Below are 21,889 nucleotides of genomic sequence, written 5' to 3'. Positions count from 1 at the left end.
ATAATTAAATGGTGAAGATGGTTGAAGAAGATTTTTTTCCAGTAGACAGTCAAATATGATGGCATACAAGTGTGTGGAGTCAAAACAAGATATTATATTTATATTCAGCTACATGTTAAATATTAATGAACTGAACTGCAGTGCTATAGCAATTTTAGAGTTATTGTACCTGTATACTATCTCTTAAGTTCAGACAGATATGGATATTCTATACGTTATAGTGCTTAAAGCACATTAACTTGATACTTTCAACTTTATTTTATTTATACATACACCTACAAGTTGCCTTCTCCAAAGATTCTATGCAGCTCACAGTAAAAGATTAAAATATATTGCACATTAAAAACATACCTGCACAATACAAAATGTGTTATATGATCTCTGAATAAAAATAAGTAATGTAATGTATCTTCAGTACAGTTGCTTCCAATTTATATTGCAACTCCAGCTAATCAATTCAGAGTATAAAATATTACAGCAATCATCACTCTCAAATTACTTTTATGTTGTCAGCATACTGTTTATAAAGAGGAAATGATATGCAAGCACATTACCTAGCACTGACAAAAAGGGTTGGCTGTTTGATTTTTTTTTCAAGTATCTTTTGAACCATAATAAATGAGGGAATCCAAAAGGATCTTAATTTTGACCCACAACACTTAACTGAACCAAAGTGTCATTGCTGTTCATATCACTCAACATGTTTGTTTCTCATGTAATTATAGGCACCCCTAGTTTTGAAGAGGGCAGCAAATGATGGAACATACATTGCAATATAAATAACTCTTCTACAGAATATGCAGTGTCACAACAGAGATACAAAAGGGTGGAGTTGGCAACCTGTTATCATGATGCATATTTTGTGATTTTGATATCAGCATGACTAGTTGCAGTTCCCTGTTTGTGTAGCTATGGAACCTTATTTGTGTAACTCTTATTTTCAACAATCTAACTGAATAAAGATGGAAATATACAACATTCGGTTGACTTCAAATCCAAATATTTCATAAGACATTTCTATTAAATTATTTAGCTCCTAGAGTCAATAATAGTCCACACGATTCTTGAAATAAATGAAGAATATACATAACATTTGACCCAAATGTTTGGGACAACCATGACCTGGATGACTCAGAATCTCCACAGACATAACATTTGACATAACTTATCACTCAAATCAAGACATATAGTAAACCTTTGCTTCCACAGGTTGCTAAGGAAACATTTACTTTAATATGTTGCTCATATTGCTTGTAATCTATGCTGATTTGGACTACCACTTAATCTATAGTATTTAATGGGCAAAATGTGTTATTCTATATCTATGCAAAGCATATAATTTTAGAGTCATCATTCAGAAGTAGTATCAGAAAATTTAAATGTAGTCTATAATGATTGCCAGAGTGGGAGAAGAAATATAGTAAGTGCTTTTTCAAGAGGCAATTGGACTTCCTGGTTTTTCTTTGAAGACTTTTTGCTTCTAATCCAAGAAGCTTCTAAAAGCACCTTTGGGACAACTATGACATGGATGACTGAGAATCTCCATAGACATATACCGTAGTAGCACATGATCATCCACATATTAGCAGCACTACTTGTACAATAGCCAATGGTCATGCAGTCCTCTTCGGGAAACTTATGCTTGACAATTATCTTTATAAATTATAATCCAATTTTATTGCATTTTGTATTTGCTAAACTTTTATTTACAGCAAAATGCTGATTAAGGATATATTCAAATGAATGCTGCCCTTAAAACTTTCATAGAAGCTATATACACAGCTAGGACATATGTCTAGTCTAAACTAAGGCACAACCATTCAGCACAAGACAAGCTGTTATTCAACAGTCAAGTAATTTAAAGGAAATTAAAAGCACATAACAGAGATCTAGCCAGTAAACAGACCCATTGCTCAACCATCAAGAAGAGGCAAACAAAATAGGTCCCAAATATTTCCCCTTTCTGCTACAGGAAACCCTGCCCCTTTCAGAAATTCTCTCTTTCCTATAAAAGCTGATGTAATCTATGCTGTTTCCTATGTAATCTGTTTCAACCCAGTATCTTGACTAATTACACTATGAAAATGACTTCCATAATAATACAAATAACTCTTTAATTTTCATCCTTTGCATTAGGAGCTGAGAATTATGAAAAAAGTAATCCAAAAGATTACTTAAAGCAATCATTATCTATTTTATCTTTTCTATTGATTTGTTCTTATTCGGAAGAAACCTGCCCTCTATAAAGAGACAGTAAATATTTACGCATCTAATCCTTCCCACCAAGTGATTATAAGCCAACTTAACAATGGAAAGCAATAATCTTTTCTTCAAGTATAGAATACTGGTTTTCTGTATTTATGCTTACAAATAAGAGAATCTTCATCAATCTAATTATATATCGAAGTAGAGCTGGAGAACAGCAGAACTCTGTGTTTTTGTCAATGTGATGTATTCAATAAATTGTCTCCTCATCCAATCTTTCCCTATTATTATTCTAATGTCCATTGTTTTTCATCCATCAATTGACTCAACTATATAACTCATAGATATCTGCAATCCCAAATATATTTACTCAGATAAACATTTATAAGCTACAGCTATTACTCTATGTAGATGGATCTATGTAGTTAGTTTACTCTATATAAACTGCAGTAAAAACAAAGACTTTATTGAAGTACTGAATTGTTTGTTTTGTAGAGAAAGAAACAAAATGGCTGCAAGTACAAAGAAACATATGCATGCTTACTCTGTATTAAATCCCATTGAATCAATAGGTCTAACATATATATGTAACAAATATATGTTTACATATAAGTTGTGGTCGTAGTCAGCCCATGCACTAACTTCATTCTTCTCTCATTTTCTTTCATGGATAGGTGAGCAGCTGCAATCAGAATCCTGATTTTTCTAAGTCTTTTATCAAATGAAAATTCTTCATAGATAGAGAAGGTTCTTCACTGCATTTGCTCATCCTATAGGGCAGGATTAGTATATTCACCCCTCTCCCATTGAACCAATTGCAGCAATTTTCTCCTCTCTCTTAAATCTACAGTCAAGTTGTCTTCATCATTTGTACTTTCTATCTATTAACTCTCTTTCAACAGTGCAGTTTTATTGTGGTTAGACCACACCCCAGGAGAGAGCATTAAGTTTCTTTGTTCCTCTATTGCCCAGTGAAACAGAATGGATTCCTCCTCCTCCTCCTCCTTAAATATACATAATTGGTTTTTTTAAAATTTTCATTTTGGATAAATTTAGTATGCAATTACAAATATTATAAAAAGAAACTAAGCAAAATTATAAGTTTAAGTTTGCAGAACAGTTAAAAGATTTCCTGTTTGCATTTAAGATCTTTGTTCATCACTTCCTGACTTCTTCCTCTACCATCCCCCCCCCCAGTCCATTTAAGCTCACACCAACTGCTTCAGTGACTCCATCCAGCCACCTCATTCTCTGTTGTCCCCTTCTTCTTTTGCTCTCAACTGTTCCCAGCTATACTGTGTATTAAATTTGGCCCTTAAACTCTGTAGCATGTTACCAGAAGCATTGACCTCTTAATGGAAAAGTCTGATAAGCACAACTGAGCAGAGTTCCCTTTATGAATGCACCATGCAATGCAGGACTGAACTGTCCATCCTCAGTACTGAGCAGCACGTTCAATAAAGAACCAAATGAAAGACTTTAATTAACAATAGCACCACAAAATGAAACAGTAGGCTGCAAGGATTACAATCATCCTTCTACAGTTTTTTTCTCAGCTTGGCACAGCTTAATTTGAAAAGGGGGGGGGAGAGAAAAAAAAAGACTGGCCCCACTCAGCCTTCCTTCATTAATGATTTCCTGTGCAATCAGTGAAAAAACACGCATGCCTAATAGCTTTTTTCTATAGTTGTTCTTCCATCTTTGTGGCAAGCCTGTGAAAATGCCTAATATATATCATCACATATTAATGAATTTGAATCATCCCAACAACTAAAAATTAGGAAAACTGAAGCTCAAATAGAAGCAAAACTGTTTTCCTCTTATAATATTATACTTATAAGGTTAAGAGAAGGATTAATTGCCCATTTCTATGCATATTGGTTCAAATTAAGTTCAAAACTGGGCTTCTGACCCATAGGAAAATGGTATGATTTCAATAGAGAGAGATATACACACACATACACAAATATTCAAATGTTTTCCCTAAAAACTTGAAATTATATGAGTTAAACTAAGTACATACAGTGATTATCCTAGAGAACACGATAGCTCTTCACACATTTTCTCTGAATACAGCACTCTAAAATGGAGAAGTATTTTTTCAACAATGCTAATACCATCAGAGCAGCTTCACAACTGCTTTCCAAAAATATGACTAGGCATCTGTAAAAACTTAAGAGATAGTGGTTGGCACACTACTGCTAGTCCATAAACTGCTTCTTGCTACTTTGCATCAAAAATGTCCTACGTTTGCAAAAGTTTTAAATCTTCCTTTGGGGTTAATAGAAAGAGTCTGTAAACGAAGAAAGCTGACTTATAACAAAGCATAAGTAAATTCCATATGTAAAAAGAATTTAACTCCAAGATAAGTCAAATCAAATGAATGGGTTTCAACAATTTATTGATTGTTTATTGGTTCGATTTATATGCCGCCCTTTTCCGGAGACCCAGGGCGGCTTACAATGTGTTAAGCAATAGCCTTCATTCTTTTGTATATACCTGCTTAGTAGGGCTTTCCTACCCAGTCAGCTTATTGCCCCCACAATCCAGGTCCTCATTTTACCTACCTCGGAAGGATGGAAGGCTGAGTCAACCTTGAGCCTGGTGAGATTTGAACTTGCAGTAATTGCAGGCAGCTGGTGTTACTTAACAGTGCTTTAGTCTGCTGCGCCACCAACGCTTCTGAAAACAAATCTCGTGATCCAGCACAACTCCAATGGAAAGCAGTTTCATAACTATGAGCAGCCACTGAAATAGTTCTCCATTTCCTGCATTCACTACAGAAAGTTAACATTTTCATGTTGGCTTACAATATAAAATATAAATACTGGAGGTGGAATGCTGTTTTTCTGCTCTTATAACTTGGAATATACAAGACCTTAACTACCAGTACTAGCAGTACTTCATGAATGAATGACTATAAATTGCATCACCAGCTGTCTAGAAATATTCTCACATCTTGTATTACACCTACCCTTCAATGAGACTACACTGCTTTAAATCTGTAATATTTACAAGATACAACTTAATTTAAGATTAAATAAACTTTCCAAATAATTATAATGTATTCTCTCAGACAGAATATGTCCTTTTCAAACAAATCTCTCTCCAAACTAGTTGCTTGCTGAACACCTTTGGAATTAGAGCATCCTGAATGTGTTCCGTAACTCCTCAACTCCTATCCGATGGAATGTGGCAACATAATTTTTATTATGGCCACAGACTAGCATTAGAATGTGGCAACATTTTATTTATTTATTTATTTATTTTATTATATTTCTATACCGCCCTTCTCCTGCGGGACTCAGGGCGGTGTACAGCCAGGATAAAACATAGTATATAAAATTTAAAAACATTTAAAAACAATTAAATAATTTTGGCCCGAAATTAAAACAACCCAATTAAAACCAAATTTCGATTAAAAAACTAAGAGGATGGGATCAAGCCAGCCCGGCTAGATGGAACAAGTGTGTCTTCAGGGCCCGACGAAAAGTCCGGAGGTCTGATATCGTGCCTATCTCAGGGGGCAGGTCATTCCAGAGGGCAGGTGCTGCCACAGAGAAGGCTCTTCCCCTGGGGGTCGCCAGCTGGCACTGCCTGGCCGACGGCACCCTGAGGAGGCCCTCTCTGTGTGAGCAAACCGGTCGGTGGGAGGCTATCGGCGGCAGGAGGCGGTCTCGCAAATACCCTGGCCCTAAGCCATGGAGCGCTTTAAAGGTGGTCACCAACACCTTGAAGCGCACCCGGAAGACCACAGAAAGCCAGTGCAGCTCGCGCAGGAGAGGTGTTATATGTGAGCGCCCCGTCGCTCCCATAATCCCCCGCGTGGCCGCGTTCTGGACCAACTGCAGCCTCCGAGTGCACCCCAAGGGGAGCCCCATGTAGAGAGCATTGCATTATGCTGGTTTAAAAGGTGGTCTTTAAATTAGAAATCCTAACTTGTATAGAAGATAATGAACAAGCTTTGAGTTTCCTGAGGTTGTGACAAAACATACTTAAATTGATTCATATTGGTCTTATCATTTACAAGGAACACTGCATATGGCACAGGTGTGACTTTCTGGACTTTGATTTTTTTTTTTCCTTTGAAATGTTTCACTTCTTATCCAAGGAGCTTCTTCAGCTCTGTTTAATTCTGAACTGAAGAAGCTGCTTAGATGAGAAATGTTTTCAAAATAAAAAATAAAAAACAAGAAAGTCCAGTTGCCTTTTGGAAAAGCATATTTAAGACAATAAAAGTGGGATATAAGAAGGGAGGGAAGGAGGGAGGAAGGAAGGAAAATCAGAAAAATAATGTCTGATTGAAAGAAATTCAAGAGATTGAGAGAAAGAGGAAGAAACCAATACCAGAACTGATACAACTGAAAGGCTAAAGTGTTTATGAAGAAAGCATGAACTGATATAATATAGATTGCTAGGGGTGAATCTGAAGAAAGAATCCATAGGGTACTGCTAAGTTTATGTTACACTGCCATTATGGTAATGAGGAAATAGATTAAAAGCTCTGGAAAATGTGCTATATTCTAAATCAATGCAATCCATGAAAAAAAATAACATTGTAGGAAAATAAATGGATGATTTGGAATAAGCCAAAAGAGTACAGAAAAAATTACTGGATCATCTGGATTACCCAAGAATGAATAATGATAGTGACTGTTGAGTGTCTGTGTTTCAAATATTGAAGTAAAAGTATTATTCATATGTGAACCTCGCAAAGGAAACAAATATTTAGTTGTTTATGATCAATGAACGATACAAAGTAATGTGAGAATTTGAACATGGGGCAGATTAGGTAGTGTCAAGAATAATTCATAGGGAAGAACTGGACATAGAAGAAAAAGGGAAAAAGTGATAGTAATTAAGTGTAAAAATATTTTTTTTCTATTTTCTATTTAGGAAAACTGGAAGTACCATGCCTGTCTAAGACTGAATTGTTACTGCTACTGTTACTGAAAGTACAATCTCTGTATAAAATGTTTCCAAAGACAAATTGATCTCCCAAGTGAATAAAGTGAATGAAGGGATATGGGATATAAAACAGGAAATATGGAAACCATTTGGAGCAGAACGAAAAAAACTGCTACAGAGCAGTGAAATATGAAAAGGGATGCTTGGTAAAATGGAAAAGGTTACAGATGAGGAAATGCTTTTAAGGTAAGGCTTACTACATGAAATGAGGATATGAAGAAGGCGCTGTGTAACATTTAGAAAGATAAAAAAGAAAAAAGAATATAAATAGCAAGGGATAATACTGTACACATTTTTTAAAAGGCAGAGAAAATGCAAAGTGATTGACAAAAAAAAAAAACTGATTTAGAAAATGTACAAAGGACCCAACAAAGTGAATGAAATTAAAGTGATGAACTTGTTTGGAATGAAACTACAATGAGGTGAAATTGGAATAATGTTTCAATGATTTATATAAGAGTGATAAAAGATATGCTGAATTGGAATGAGTGTTGTAAATGGTAGTTTCCATAAAAATGATTTTAAAGAATAATGCTAGTGAAGTGTGCCTCTTCAAGGCCGTTCCTTTATCCTTCCTTCTTTCTTACTACTCCAACATCATCCTCAGTCTCTTGCACATTTCCTCTAGGAAAAACAGTAGTTAATGGTAGAGTTTCTGTTTTCAAAACAGATTCAAGTAATGCACATTCGCAAGAAAACAACCAAGCTCAGAAAGCATCAAGCACCCCACATAATTTGATTCTTTTGTTTCTTAAAAATCTGTCTAGGGTTTTTCATTCCCTTTCAACTGGCTAACAATTTATTTTCACCTGAATGCCTAAATAATCACTAACTGAACTGTTGTAAACCAAGGACTACCTGCAAGGAAAGTAGCATTGGGGTTTACTCCCAGATACAGTGCTTCCTTTGATTTATTTATTTTTTTTAGATACAAAAGGAGACCAGAAGAGTCTTTACATATATTGCAAACTTAGAAGAAGTTACTAAACAAAAATGTTACAGTGTAATAACAAGAATTATACCAAGTACTTTAGCTTATGGCAATACTCGTATCTGCAGGCATTGCCTGCAGTACTATTTAATTGCACTGTTCTGATAACATCACTATGGTTACCAGTCTGCCATCTGTAGCCTTCTCTAGCTTTATTTCAGCTGAGCCAAAACACCAAACAATCTACCAGAAGCAAGTAGGTCAACGGTCATCTACACAATAAGTTGCAATTACTCCAGATAGGTAAAACTACAAGTTGAGAATAATGCCAGCCTATGCATCTTCTTAGTTTGGAACACACACACTCTGACTGGATTTACACACTGTACTTAGTGATAATGTAATCTGTATCATGATACAGATCATGATAATGTAATCTGTTTATCATGATGCATGAGAAAACAGCCAATTGTGCCAATTCAATTTATTAAATAAGCCGCTATCTTAGCATGATATGAAAAACAAGTTTATATGTGCTTCTTATGTCCATGCTGAAAAACTCAAATCAACCTCACATCTCTAGAAGCATTACATAGATAAATGGTGTATTACAGACAAGACTGCAGTTGGATCTGAACACTTTGATGGACTAATTACTTTTTCTGGCTAGTTACTGATTTGGTACAATCGACTATAGTATGGTTGTCCATAGCTTAAAGCTCTGTTCTTAGCATTCAGCATGGGCTCGGCTCTAATTCTGCAAAGAGCACTAGCAAAGAGAAACTAGTAATTTATCACTGTAAATCTATGAAAAAAAATTGAATGGGTTCATTTAACAATTTTGTTTTAAATCTCTGAAATGACACAGAACGCCTCAATAAACTGATTTGTACAAGTGAATATATAGAAACAATAAGCCATGCCCTAAACATTTAGGAAAAGAGCTCTGCTCTCCAGTACCAGTTTTATATTCTGACAGAAATACCTGTATGTTTGCAGTCTGGTTTATGTATGCATGGTTCTATGTATATATTTTTTCCTTTCAAAAGTTAAAAGTCATTGCAGAACCATGGGAATTCAATATATGTTATTCTCCTCAGCATCAGGTATGCTCAGAGAGAAATAGTGCATGCAAATTGAATCAATGAACCAAGCAACAGAAAAAACAAAGAAACAGAAGCTTCAAGTCTATAACTAAGACTTAACACAAACCAGGCCTGATTACTACTCCAGAGATTAGATCAAAAAATTCAGTATCCCTATAGGAATATTTCTACTCAGCTAAATTAGATTAGAAATTTAAAAAACAAATAAATTTTGAATAAATATGAATGAAAGGATGTAAAGTAAAAGTATTCCGCTGAAAAACAGGTGGTGAAAGCAATCACCAAACTTGAAAAACCAAGGCAACAGGTGAAAAACTAAGACATGGTAACCTAGAGAGGTTTAGGAAGAGAAAGTTTAAAACTACAGTTTTTAATCTAGCAGGTTCAACCTTGCTGCTGCACAATTAAAGTAGAGGTAGGCAATGTGTGAATATCCAGATGGTGAACAACAACTGACACATACAAGCCGTGAAATAGTATGTTTGGAATTTATGCTTAGCCACCCATATATTGCATCCATTTCTCTCCTGGTTTTCCCAGGAAGTAACACACAGTCAGGTCCCTGTGGTGATAAATTCTTCTTTGAGTCAGAAGAGTGGTCCTCCAGGTTTGAAGGAGTAGTAGTTTGCCATCTCAAGAAGCCATTGCTGGATTGAATATTTTAGGACAATTTTTGTTGTATCTTCAATATTCCTTTTGGGAGGTAAAAGTTTCTGAGAAGGCAATAATGCTGCAATTTTAGAGAACTCTGAAGGAACTTGGTTAGGTATCTGGATACCTTTCAGCCTGGTTCCAGACCTTGGCAAGGAAGCAAACTTGCATCAATTGTACTCGGGGATGATTTCTGGCAGGAACAGAAGTGTGTTCATGATCACTCTTCTTGATCTCTCAACAGCTTTTCATACTGTCATTTGTCTGTATGAACTTTAGGGATTAGGAGCAAGAATCACAGTGCCACATTGTTTTCCTCCTTCTTCTGGGGCCAGTTATAGTCCATTTTTTTGGAGGAAAAACGTCTAGTCCATTGCACCTGCTTTGCAGGGTGCCATATGGCTCAACGTTCCCTCCACTCTTATTTAACTACATAAAACTGTTGGAAGAAACCATTCACTGGCATGGGGTGAGGTATCATTAGGATGTTGATGGTATCCAGGTTTACATTTCATCCCTGACTAACCAAGTGATGTAGTGGAGTTTCCGTCTCAGTATTTCAAGATGGTGAGGGTCTGAATGGGAAAGGCGTCAGTTCAACCAGAACAAAGTTGAATGGCTTTGGATTTTAAGGCTTTCTGAAACAATGAGTTTCCATCTCTTTTTTGGGATAAAGTTGTACTATACCAAAACAGAATTGCTATGCATGTTTGGGGTCCTCCTGGACTCTCACCTCCTCCTTGAAGAGGCTTTACTAGGATGAAACCCCACTACAAAACCCAATAAACCCCACCTGCTCATACAGCAGCACAAGTAGTTATGACTGACCTTGATGCAAATATGTTTTCATCTTGTTCTGCAAGTTGGATTGGCTTTCAGTTTACTTCTAAGTGTAATTCAAATTGCTTGTTGTCATTTATAAAGCCCTTAATAGCATACGATAAGGTTAATTGTAGGACTGCCTCTTTCTCTCTTCAACTTTCTACCTGTTCTTCTAGATCCAGCAGGAGAGGTTGTTGTAGGTCCAAGGTCAAAGAATGGAATCTTGTAGAAACCAGAAAACAGTACTTTTTTATTGCTTTCTCTGCCCTCTGGGAAAACTGTTCCATCCAAGATCAAGTTGGTCCTAACCACACCAACTTTTCAAAAGACTTTTAAGACATGAATGCGTTCCCAGGCATGTGGGTCAAATTGTTACTTAGAATCCATAGTGTAATTCTAATATTCTAAGGCTGTTATCTGTTATATATTATGTTGTTTTATTGCTTTTAACTGTGGAAAGTCACCTAGGGAGGCTATTATGGAATTGGAGGCTATTTAAATCAAATAAATAAATAACCAAATTAATTGAAAATTCATATCGCAGAAGGCAAAAAGGAAGGACTTCCTGATATGTTCAATACTATGCCACATGCTTAAGACTAGCAATAAGTGTTTACTATGTACATTCACACAAGTTGGAAGTAGGAAGTTTATCTTCCACTGAATCATATAAATGCACAATGAAACCCAATGAAACAGCATTACTAGCACATCTTTTGAATGCAGTAGAGAAAAATTCAGATAAAAATCCATCCAGAGGAAACAATAATAATTTTTAAATTCTTTGAATAATATCAAGCAAGACAAAGATACAAAAAAGGAGACTCAAAAGACAGATCAATATCACCTGAGAATTATTGTAAGGCTTCAGTACATACTTTCACAAGAATGGCTGCTGAATACATTAATAAATGAATAATTTGATTTCTGTTAATAACCTCAGCAGCCATATATATGATAAAGAGGCTCTTATAGGAAAAGTTTCCATCGACAAAATTCCTAGATTCAATCTGATAAACACTAAATAAGACACTAAGTTGAAGACTCTTACAGTCCATGGTTAAAAGCAGACATCCTAACTTAGTGGAGCTAAGTATTCCATATGCTTAGGAAAAAAACTGTGGGAAATCATGAAGAGCTTACCTTCTGAAACTCTTTCCAACAACTCAATAATAGCTCCACTCTGGGTCATGCGACCAGAGTGGAACATTTGAAGGAGCTGCCCATCTGTCTCTTTCATAAGGATGCTCTAGGGGCAATTTTCTTGGGAGTCCTCCCCCACACTACAGTCTCTGGAGAGTTCTGGCCCATTTTTGGACTCTTAGTCTTTTGCTGTACCAAAGGTTGCACATGTGCTGTTCAATGTTCAGAGAATTATTCTGCTGACAGATAGAGTGCGAACCCCTTTCTTTACCATTTTTCATTGGGTTGGAAAACAAGAACAAGGATTTAGTGAAATATATGAATCCAATCGAAGAATCCTTTATTAGGGACAACAGTTGCTTTAATATTTTTTAATTCACAGAGAATTTTAAAAACAGTTAAGGCTGGAACACTCACAGATGTTACAAATGAACACAATTTTCAAAACTCAATAAACACAAAGTGATTTCATACAAGAGAAAGCTTGGGGGGTGGGGGTTGTTACGGTCAAATGCTGGTTTTCAAACCATCAGGCAAGTAACACTAGATTTTGTACCTCAGAGACCATTATGCTTAGGTCTTTGCTTGGGTAAAAGATAAACAGAACGTTAGTTCATCAGTGACAACTCAGAGAAACCAACATGCTTGACATTTATGTATTAGGTATTATGCCAATTCCCAATTTGATAATTCCTAACCCAGATTACTTAGTAGAATAACTCCACAAACATGTTCATACTAATAATTACACCAAATCCAACACACAAATAAAAAAGGTTACTTTCTGTTACATTTCCTGGGAGGAGATGCTATTCAGCATCTTCAAAACACTTCTACAAAATGAATGCAACTGAATCATTAATAGGAAGTGAGGCACTTGTCATATCATGTTGACCAGTGTGGGGGAAATAATCCTTCCTAGGATTTAAAAAAACAAAGTAATATTTTAAAAGCTCAGCAATATGAATAGGAGCATTCAGATATATGTTTTTTCTCTCTGCTTCTATTGTATCACATCCAAGTGTATGCATTATATTAGGAACATTTTTAATTTAAAAAAAAAACCCTTTGAATCAAATTAGGTTTGACAAACACAATATATGGGCTAAGCATATTTTAAATAAGAAATCAAATAGATTATTACGGTATGTGGAGTCCTTGGTGCTGAGCTTGGTTGTTTGCTTGCAGACCATTCACTACCACAATATGTAACATCTTCAGTGCTAAAAGGAAGTGGGATTTGCTTTCTGTTTACATAAAGTACTTTGCCCTGTCACTGTTGGTGGGTGGGGTTTGTTATTTACTATTTGTCTCAGTTGATAGCTCGACTGTTTATTATTATTACTGATTGTCTGTCTGGTGTTAATCCCGGCTACTCATAAGTCTATTTTGTTCATAAATCCAACTAAGTATTTAAAAAATGCACAGTACAGTTCTTATCTACATAAATAACATTTCTTCCTCTCAACCCAATCAATCACAGATTAATCCTAATTCCTGTGTCCTCCAAGCAGCAGCCTTGGCTTCCTTTCATCCCTCAATCATGGGGGTAGCTGAGGGGACATTCTCTTGGTAGTGAGAGGAGCCCAGCTAAGTCTGAAGGACCTCTCCAGTGTTGATCTTCCACAGCTTCAGTACCGGGCCAGTCATCCCACAGGCCATTGGGACACTCATTATAGAAGGGCTTTTTGCAAGGCCACTCTGCATGACCTGTGTGCAGAAGGGTGAGGTGCATGCTAGTCTTGACCCAACAAGCAGTGGTGGGCAAGCCCACTACCACTCACTACCACTACCAACTTCTTGATAAATTGAGATGTATTTGGTGTGGGTTTCCAAGCAGTAAAGACTCCTACCTCCAGGTCCTGATAACCCTAATTCTTGAGCTGCCTATTTCCCTGCCATGAGCCTCTCTGAGGCTGTTCAGGGGAGACATAGGTGTAGACCAGCCTTCCAGGGAGTCTCAAGCTCATGCATGGCCTGCTATTCTTTCTTCTACACCTGATCAAGTCTCTTTTCTGGTCAACATTGAGGCAGGGTGAATGCCTCTCTGTCTCAATGACCTGCCCCCTCCAGAGATGCTTAATCCCTCTTTCTGGTGGATCCACTCCTGCCTCCATTGTGTTAAGAAAACTCCAGTTTTTTAAAACTATTTATTTTGGTTATGAATCAAATAATTGTGATACAATTTACTTTGCAAATTGATAATGATGAATAAATATTTTAATCATTTTAGGAAGAAAAAGGGGAATATACTCAGAAGTATAACTGTGGATCAAATATAACCGAGGAATAAACCAATTTCTATATAAATTAGGTCTTTCTAAAATAACAAATCATCAAGCTTCCTTTTCTTCTTCAAGAAATAATACATATATTGAAAATCTCCCTATCTGGATCATAGGTGGTGTAAGAGTATATTAAATTCTTTGTCTCAATATTACTGGAGGTCTATGATGTCTTTTAAAACAATTTTTACACTCTCTTTCAGGGATGTATAATGACTGTGATTTGATCCTGCTGACTTTTTAACTATCATTTGATTTCCATATTAAATGTTGATGCAATGTTGATGCAGAAATATTGCCAAGGACTTTTGACTGATATTCCCTTTGAGTATTCATCTTGCACATAAAATGCCAAGTATATTAATTGACTGACACTGTGAATATATATTCATTGCGGTAGTCTCACAATGCAATAAAATGTTTACACTATGGCAGTGATGGTTAACCTTTTTTGTGCCCCGCGCCCCATTTTGGGCCTGGAAAGCCTCCTGCACCATCCTGGAAGCCAAAATGGGGAGCCGGGGTGGGGAGGAGGTGAGCCCTCTCTCGCATTCCGTTTTGGGCCTGGAAGGCCCCAAAAAAACAAATTCAACAACTGTAGAATCAGGCTGCAACATAACAAAATTGACAAAAGTGAAAAGGGTCTGAATAGTTTCTAAATGTACTGTATATTCTAGAGCATAGACTATAGAATAATAAGAGTTGAAAGGGACCCAAAGTACCCAAAATGATGTGGTAAGCTTAAGGGAATTCTGGAGGAATTATAACTTGTATGATGCCATCAAAAATATTGCTGATTTTATATATATATATATATATATATATATATATATGTATGTATGTATGTATGTATGTATGTATGTATGTATGTATATATTTCTTTTTCGTAGGTTTTATGTGTATTTCTCTTTAGCCAGGTTCTACCTATGTAAACCAAGATATTATGCAGCCCATTATGCGGGCTGCATAAGATCTTGGTTTATGTAGGTAGAACCTGGCTAAAGAGAAATATATATATATATATATATATATAAATATAAAGTTTTTTATTAAATAAACATTAAAAACTTTGAACACGGTGTGACCCTCTCGGTTTTGTCGTTTCCATACATATTTTTAACTTAACAACAAATATAATTACTACTTATCATACATTGCTATTTTGATCTTATAACTGTATCCCTTGTCCTCATTTATGTCTTTATCTAAATATTATCCACTTTCTATTCTTCAAACCCTAAATCTTTTCTTCTCCAACTCCTTTTCCAACCATTGATACAATTTGTGCCATATTTCAAAGTATTCTGTCTCACCCTTGTTTTTAATTTCTAGTGTCAGCCTGTCCATTTTGGCGCAGACCAAAAAAATATTGCTGATTCTTGTGATGAAGTGAAGCAATCAAATATAAAGGGATGTGGAATAAATTGTGCTCCAATTCATGCAAGCATGTAGGGGTTTCCTGTGGTTGATATTGGTAATCAACCAAACCACAGTTAGACAACAGTGAAAATGATATACAGTTCAAAGAACTGACCAATGAAGACCTTATGGAACAAGAGCAGCAAACGAGTATTTGTGGAAGACTAGGGCCTAAAAACTACAGAACTGAAAAAGTTTTTGAGAAAAGAGCTGAAGCCTTTTGTCTCATTGAAGGAGGAATTGCAAAGTTAGAGGAGCAAGATCTTAACACAAAAGTTTACTGTATGGTTAACAAGGGCCTCATGGTTAAGGCCTGTATGGTTAACAAGGCCATTTATGATGAGAAAAAGTAAAGTTCTGTACAAACCTTTAGAATAACAGAGTTGGAAGGGACTTTGGAGATCTTCTGGTTCAACCCCCTGCTCAAGCAGGAAGCCCCATACCATTTCAGACAAGTGGTTGTCCAGTCTCTTCTTAAAAACTTCCGGTGTTGGAGCACCCACAATTTCTGAAGGCAAATCATTCCAATGATCAATTGTTCTAACCCTTAATGGCTCATAGTTTAACAAATTGACAACCAAACATAGAAATAGTAACTAATGGTTACTTTCACCTGGGTTTAATCATGCCTGAAATATAGATAAATATATGTCAGGATAAGCAAATACTTATTAATAGTATTTTGGATAACTTTTTTAAAAAAATTGTGTAACAGAACTCCCCATTTCATTAACCTTTGCAAAGCCATTGGAAAAGTACTTAACACTGAAAATCTTACTTGATTAAACATATCTTTTACTCAATTCAATTTGCATCAGAAAACATATATCCAAGAGAAAGCACTTTTCAGTTTTAGATTATGGACTATGAAGTGTTTTTCAGGAAGAATTTTTTTTTTTTTACATTATGTACTAATAGTGTCTTTTAGCTGACAAATGTTTAAATAGATTGATTGGATGCTAAGATCCTAGTATTTCTACAGAAACCAGGGAAATTATCTATTCAAAAAGAAATATATTTCATCAAGCTCTCTGGTTTAAATAAGTTCCGGTTTCAAATGACTTGTGAATACAGTTCCATTTGCACATAATGATAAACCATGGTTTAATTTTATGAAAATAATCCAATCTCAAGCCTACTTGTTCCCACCATCAGTTATACTCAAAAAGAAAACGTGGAAGCAACTGACTTCCCCTTTTACATTAACCTCAACTTGTTGTAAGATCAGCTCTAGTCTCAACTACTGTTGGCAAACAAGCTAATTTCAAAATATAATTTGCAAACCTGACTGGCTTCAACAAACCACAAATAAAATTAATTACAGTTAAGTGAAGATGTAAGGCTGAAATGCAATTAATCAAAACCAGCAGCAGAATTATTTCATTTCATCTCTTGCCATGTTAAAGAGAGCCAAAGTAGGATATAAAAGCCTAGGGATATTGCTGGTTTTGCTTTGAAAAACAAACCATGTATTTATATTATATGCAAGCACAACATGCAAGAAACAGAATATGTGCATTTGTGTATTTATACATATAATTACCTATAATTCAATAATTGGTTTTCTTAACTATTTGCATTGTTAAAGTCCACCTGAATAATATTTACATTTTTTGACAATATACTGGGAAATGATGTTATCAACACTATGATGGAGATTATTTTTGCATTGCAAGCAAGCCCATACAATTCAGAAGTTCTTATATTTTCAGTCATTATAGAATTTCAATTCCACATGTAAACTGCTTTTAATATTTAAAATGTCTAAATAATATTAATATATATTTTATAAGGTATAATATAATGTTTTAGGATTTGTTAAATTTTCACTTTTAAACTATATTTCTAATCAGTTAGCCTAAGGAGGGGGCAACATATAAGTATTCTAAAATAAACAAATTATGTTTTGCAACACTCTTCCTTTTTCAGTCTCTGAAAAAAGTCCATGAATTCAACTCAAATGGATTCAAAACCATTTCCTTTTTATATTGTCAGCATTTCATTATTTAAGTTGAGGCTACTAAGTGGAATTCATCATTCTCATTTCAATGACAGAAGCATCTGTGTACATCAAAAATTGCTAAACCAATTATTTAAAAAGCTGTTAATTCATTCCCAAAGGACACTTTAGATTAAAAGACATAAAGCAACAGCCCCATAGGAAAAACTACAAGTTTAAGGTCAGAGATTTTTGAAAGATAAACGAATTCTACATTCTACTAAACAGTTCACAAAAATATTTCTGCCTGCATCATAGACAATTTCTATAAAAACACACATCTGTTTATGTATTAGGGAGGGAGGGATTTATAGTGTGGTTGAAAAAAAATTCTTAGTAAAAGCTGTGATAACTCTGAAATATATGGGGCTTAATGCTTACACATTTCCACTTTCTTTACACTTATCAAAACAGAAGTGGAAATTTTCACATTATTGCACATCTTCTTTAAAAGGTCAGACTTTGTACCGAAATGTTTTTAAATTTATGAGGTTTTTCGATAACCTTTAATAACTAAAAGTGCAGACAGCCACTGATCAGCCATTTATCAAGAATGGTGGGAGTTTTCCTGCCCTGGGTAAGGGACTAAACTAAAAGATTCCCAACCTCTCCTTCAATCCTATGATTCTATGAATTCTGCTCAAATAATACATCATTAAAAGTTTGAGGATGTTAATATATAGCACCGCTAGAATTAACTACTATATTGTAATGCATGTTTAATTTTAAATCTGTTTAAATAATAAAAATATCGCTCATAACAACCAAAATCAGCACTGTTTCTTTTTCATAGATTCATGCCAATTAAGAAAAAAACTAGCCTGAAATTATAATTCATTGTAATTACACATAATTATCTTTATGAGACTCTTGCCATGGCTAATTGAAGAAAGCAAATTCTATAGATAGGATTCAAAAGTAAAAAATATAGTTTATAAAGTATTTGAACTATTTGTAATTTAAGAGGGTATATTATGATCATCTCTGAAAATATACATACCTTTTATTGATGAAAGTTATAGACATAATGATAAAGCATTGAACCTGATTATAGTCAAGATATCTCCTATTTTAGAACTGTATTACCGGTATTATTGGGGTATAGACTTACTTCTTGGGTTTTGCTATAGGCTGCATCATTCAAGATCAATTATATTATTTATCTTTTCAGAATGTGAATAGCTAATTTATTTGTATTCCATGTTTGCAAGCTGAGCACTCCAACCACATTTTTAAAATAAACACAGAATTAGGACACTATTCAGAAAATTATTTGTCTAACAGAATGTTATTTCACTTACTAAAGGTAAGTGATTTACAAGTCACTTAGCAATTGTTCAAACTTAAAGCAGACCCCCACCCCCCAAGGTACTTATGATACAATTTCAAAGTTACAATGGCTGCACATAGCCCTGCAATTATGTGATCGCATTTTGGAGGCTTGGCAGTCGGCTCATCTTTAAGCAAGGCCGTCTGCAACTGCAATTTTTGGTGGTTTTTGCCAGTTTCCATCAAAAAATACCCATTGAGTAGCATGGATTCATTCAGACCATTTGCTTAATAACCACCATAAAAATGTTGTAAAAACAGGTGCAGTCACATGGTGATCCACTTAACAACCATGACTTATGACCATAATTCCGGACTCAATTATCCGCCATAAGTCAAGGACTCCTTATACTTAGGTTCCAATGATTTCACTTCAAAACTAACATTTTACAATGCATTTGCCATCAACAAGTCTCTAATGAGATACACTATTCATGCTTGTCATGACTTTTTTTAATGTCAGTTTGATTATGTAGAAGCGTGGGAGGAAAGAGATGCCTTTGAGAAGTCAACCTTCCCTCCAAGAGCTGGCATTAAAAGACATGCTGCTTTGGATAGCTGGGCCATGACTAGCAACAGTGATCTATTTGTCTAATTTAGTCCCTCTGAAAGCTGGGGATCACCACTACATCTTGTAGTTTAATTATTAACAATGTGAATTCCACTTGATAATACATCACAAAAATCTGTCATTATGCATGTCAACTCCACATAGTTTCTGATGAGCCAATCATGCCTTCCTACTCAAGAAACAGCTAGGTCTTTCTTTTATGTTTCCCTGTTACCATAACAGAAAAAAAATAGTCTTGTGTCACATATTAAATCAATCCACTCATTCATTTCTGTCCTTTTTCCAGAATTCCTGTCTCTAACCTACATACTCCTGTTCAATGACAACTATTTTCATGCATGGAAATGAAGTTCACCAAACTATTCAAATGAAGAACTATTCAAAAGTACAAAGAAAGCACAGATGTTTGACTAAACTTCCTTTAGCTTGTGCAATGAGGTTTCTTTTTTTTTTTCAAAAAAAAAAAAAGGAAGGAAATATAAAACAGCAATTTTATAAAAGCAACAGCACCAAACCCTACTGAGAGCTAAAAGTCAGAAAAGTTTAAATTATTTTAACCAAACACAGAACGTGTTTGAAATTGGATACAGGGAAGCAAAATCACAAGCAAGAATTACAGCTTTCAGTAAGAAATATTCCTTAATATGATGTGTTGGGGAAAACAGAAATGTGTTTAACGTTATTAATAAGCAACCTGGTGCTATCCATGTATATATATAGGCACAAGAATGGGTGGGAGCCTTCGATCAAAATATTCAGTTGTTTTTTGTTTATTTTTGTTTATTTTTTGCTGGGAAAACTTCTTTCCAATCCGCCATCTCCTAGCTGTGCTTTAACTACAACTCCCATCCCTTGCAGAGAGACACTGGGTGAGTAGGATAGGTGGGAATGATACAGCAATAATCCTTTGGAGACCAGAAGGGTTTGCTTCAAGAACAATTGTGGCTTATTTGCAGTTGAAATTATTCTTCCCCAAGATTACCACAGGTGGCAGAAAGTAGCAAATGCGGAGCCACCATCAACGGTTATCCACTGATAACGGAAACAAAAACTGTGAGGCCTGTGGGAGGAATTAAAAACATACGGGGTAGGGGAGGGGAAGGGTTCAGGCATATTTTAGGTTGTGGCCTCGGTAAGTTTTCAGAAGGATCACCCACTATAAAGGAAAAGCAGCTGAGGACTGGACGTGCCAAGCCAAATTTAGAAACCAAGTAGGCTAAAGAGGGGAAGGAAAAAAAAAAACGTCTCCGTGGGGATGTATTTTACAGACTGATTTGGGAGCATGGCCATGTCAGCTCTCCTGAGAAGCAAAAGAGCCCGCGACGAAAGGGGGGGGGAACCAAATTGTGGTCATGAGGAGCCCAGTTGTTTAGCTTGGGAAAACAAAATGGGATGCTCGGATAGGGCGGGTTTGCCTCTCCCCCCCCCCCACGGGCTTGTAACTCTTTGGACGCCGTATAAAACTAAACAGCCCCGGCTGCCTTACTAAGGGAGTCTTGTGGGGTGGGAGGGGAACGGGAGGGCGCGGGGATCCTTCCTTCCACCCGCTGCGCCCGAGCCCTGGATAGGGATATGGCGGCTGGGGAAAAGCCCGAGGCAACGATTCAGCAGCCCGAGACGGATCCGATCGGAGAAGCGGAAAGTCCCTCGAGTGCAGAGGAAGGTAGGGGGCGCAGTCAGGGAGGTAGCGGAAAGCAGACGTCGGGTACGGAAACCAAGCGGGCAGGGCGTGGGCGCGCTTGTCCTCCCGGTCCGTTTGTTGGGCAGCAAGCCCGACCTGCCTTTCCTCCCCGAGGAAACGGACCTCGGAGAGGCGAGCCCCAAAGACCAAGCGCTGGGGCTGGGCGGGCGGGTAGGGTGGGGGTTGGGGAAGGAGACCTCACCGAGGAGAAGCAGCTTCACCTCCCGCGCCGCCTTCTCGCCGTCCTCCCGCAGGTTCTTATCGATCATCTTGGAACGCTCGGCGGCCGCTTTGTCTTCGGCGCTCACCGTGCAGCCCATGGCGCCGCTTGGCTCCTGCCGGCCGGCCGAGAAACCGAAGGGCGAGCTAAAGGGACGCGACCACAGGCTGCCTCGGCACCACCACTCGAGCGGAGCTGACCGAAGGGGTGGGGCGGGGTCGTCGCTGCCCCCACACGGGCGGCTAGGCTGCTTCTTCCCTCGTCCCCTTCGGTGCCGGCGCGGCTGGTCTGAGCGGCCGCTGGCTCGGATGTGGGAAGGGCGGGGACCCGGAGGCGGGACCGTTCCGCTCAGCCCAGGCTCTGCTTCTCTCTCTCTCCGAGGAAGGGAGGAAAGAAGGAGGGGGAGGAAGACGGAGGGCAGTTTGGGCGGGCTTGTCGTCAGCAAGAGGAGAAAGAAGAGGCGGCCCCAGATACGCAACGATGGGGCGGGGGGTGAATGGAGAGAGAGAGAGAGGCGAAGGAAGGGGGACGCCCTGCAAGACTAGCGACGTGGAGGGAG

General features: G+C 37.0%; 1 protein-coding gene across 1 annotated transcript in view; it reads right to left on the bottom strand.

Annotated features, from left to right (window-relative positions):
* Positions 1-21,673, bottom strand: part of GNAI2 (G protein subunit alpha i2) — a 108,566-nt gene extending 86,893 nt beyond the window's left edge. The window contains exon 1 of the mRNA XM_070937091.1: positions 21,313-21,673. Coding sequence (XP_070793192.1) covers positions 21,313-21,430 — 118 coding nt within the window. The 5' untranslated portion in view covers positions 21,431-21,673. The remainder of the gene's footprint in view (positions 1-21,312) is intronic.
* Between the last annotated feature and the right edge of the window lie 216 nt (positions 21,674-21,889).

The sequence above is a fragment of the Pituophis catenifer genome, unplaced genomic scaffold (genome assembly GCF_029215685.1).
Source record: "Pituophis catenifer annectens isolate HBS135680 unplaced genomic scaffold, rPitCat1.0.hap2 SCAF_2, whole genome shotgun sequence".
In the NCBI taxonomy this organism is placed as follows: domain Eukaryota; kingdom Metazoa; phylum Chordata; class Lepidosauria; order Squamata; family Colubridae; genus Pituophis; species Pituophis catenifer.
This window is presented reverse-complemented; position numbering and strand designations above follow the sequence as displayed.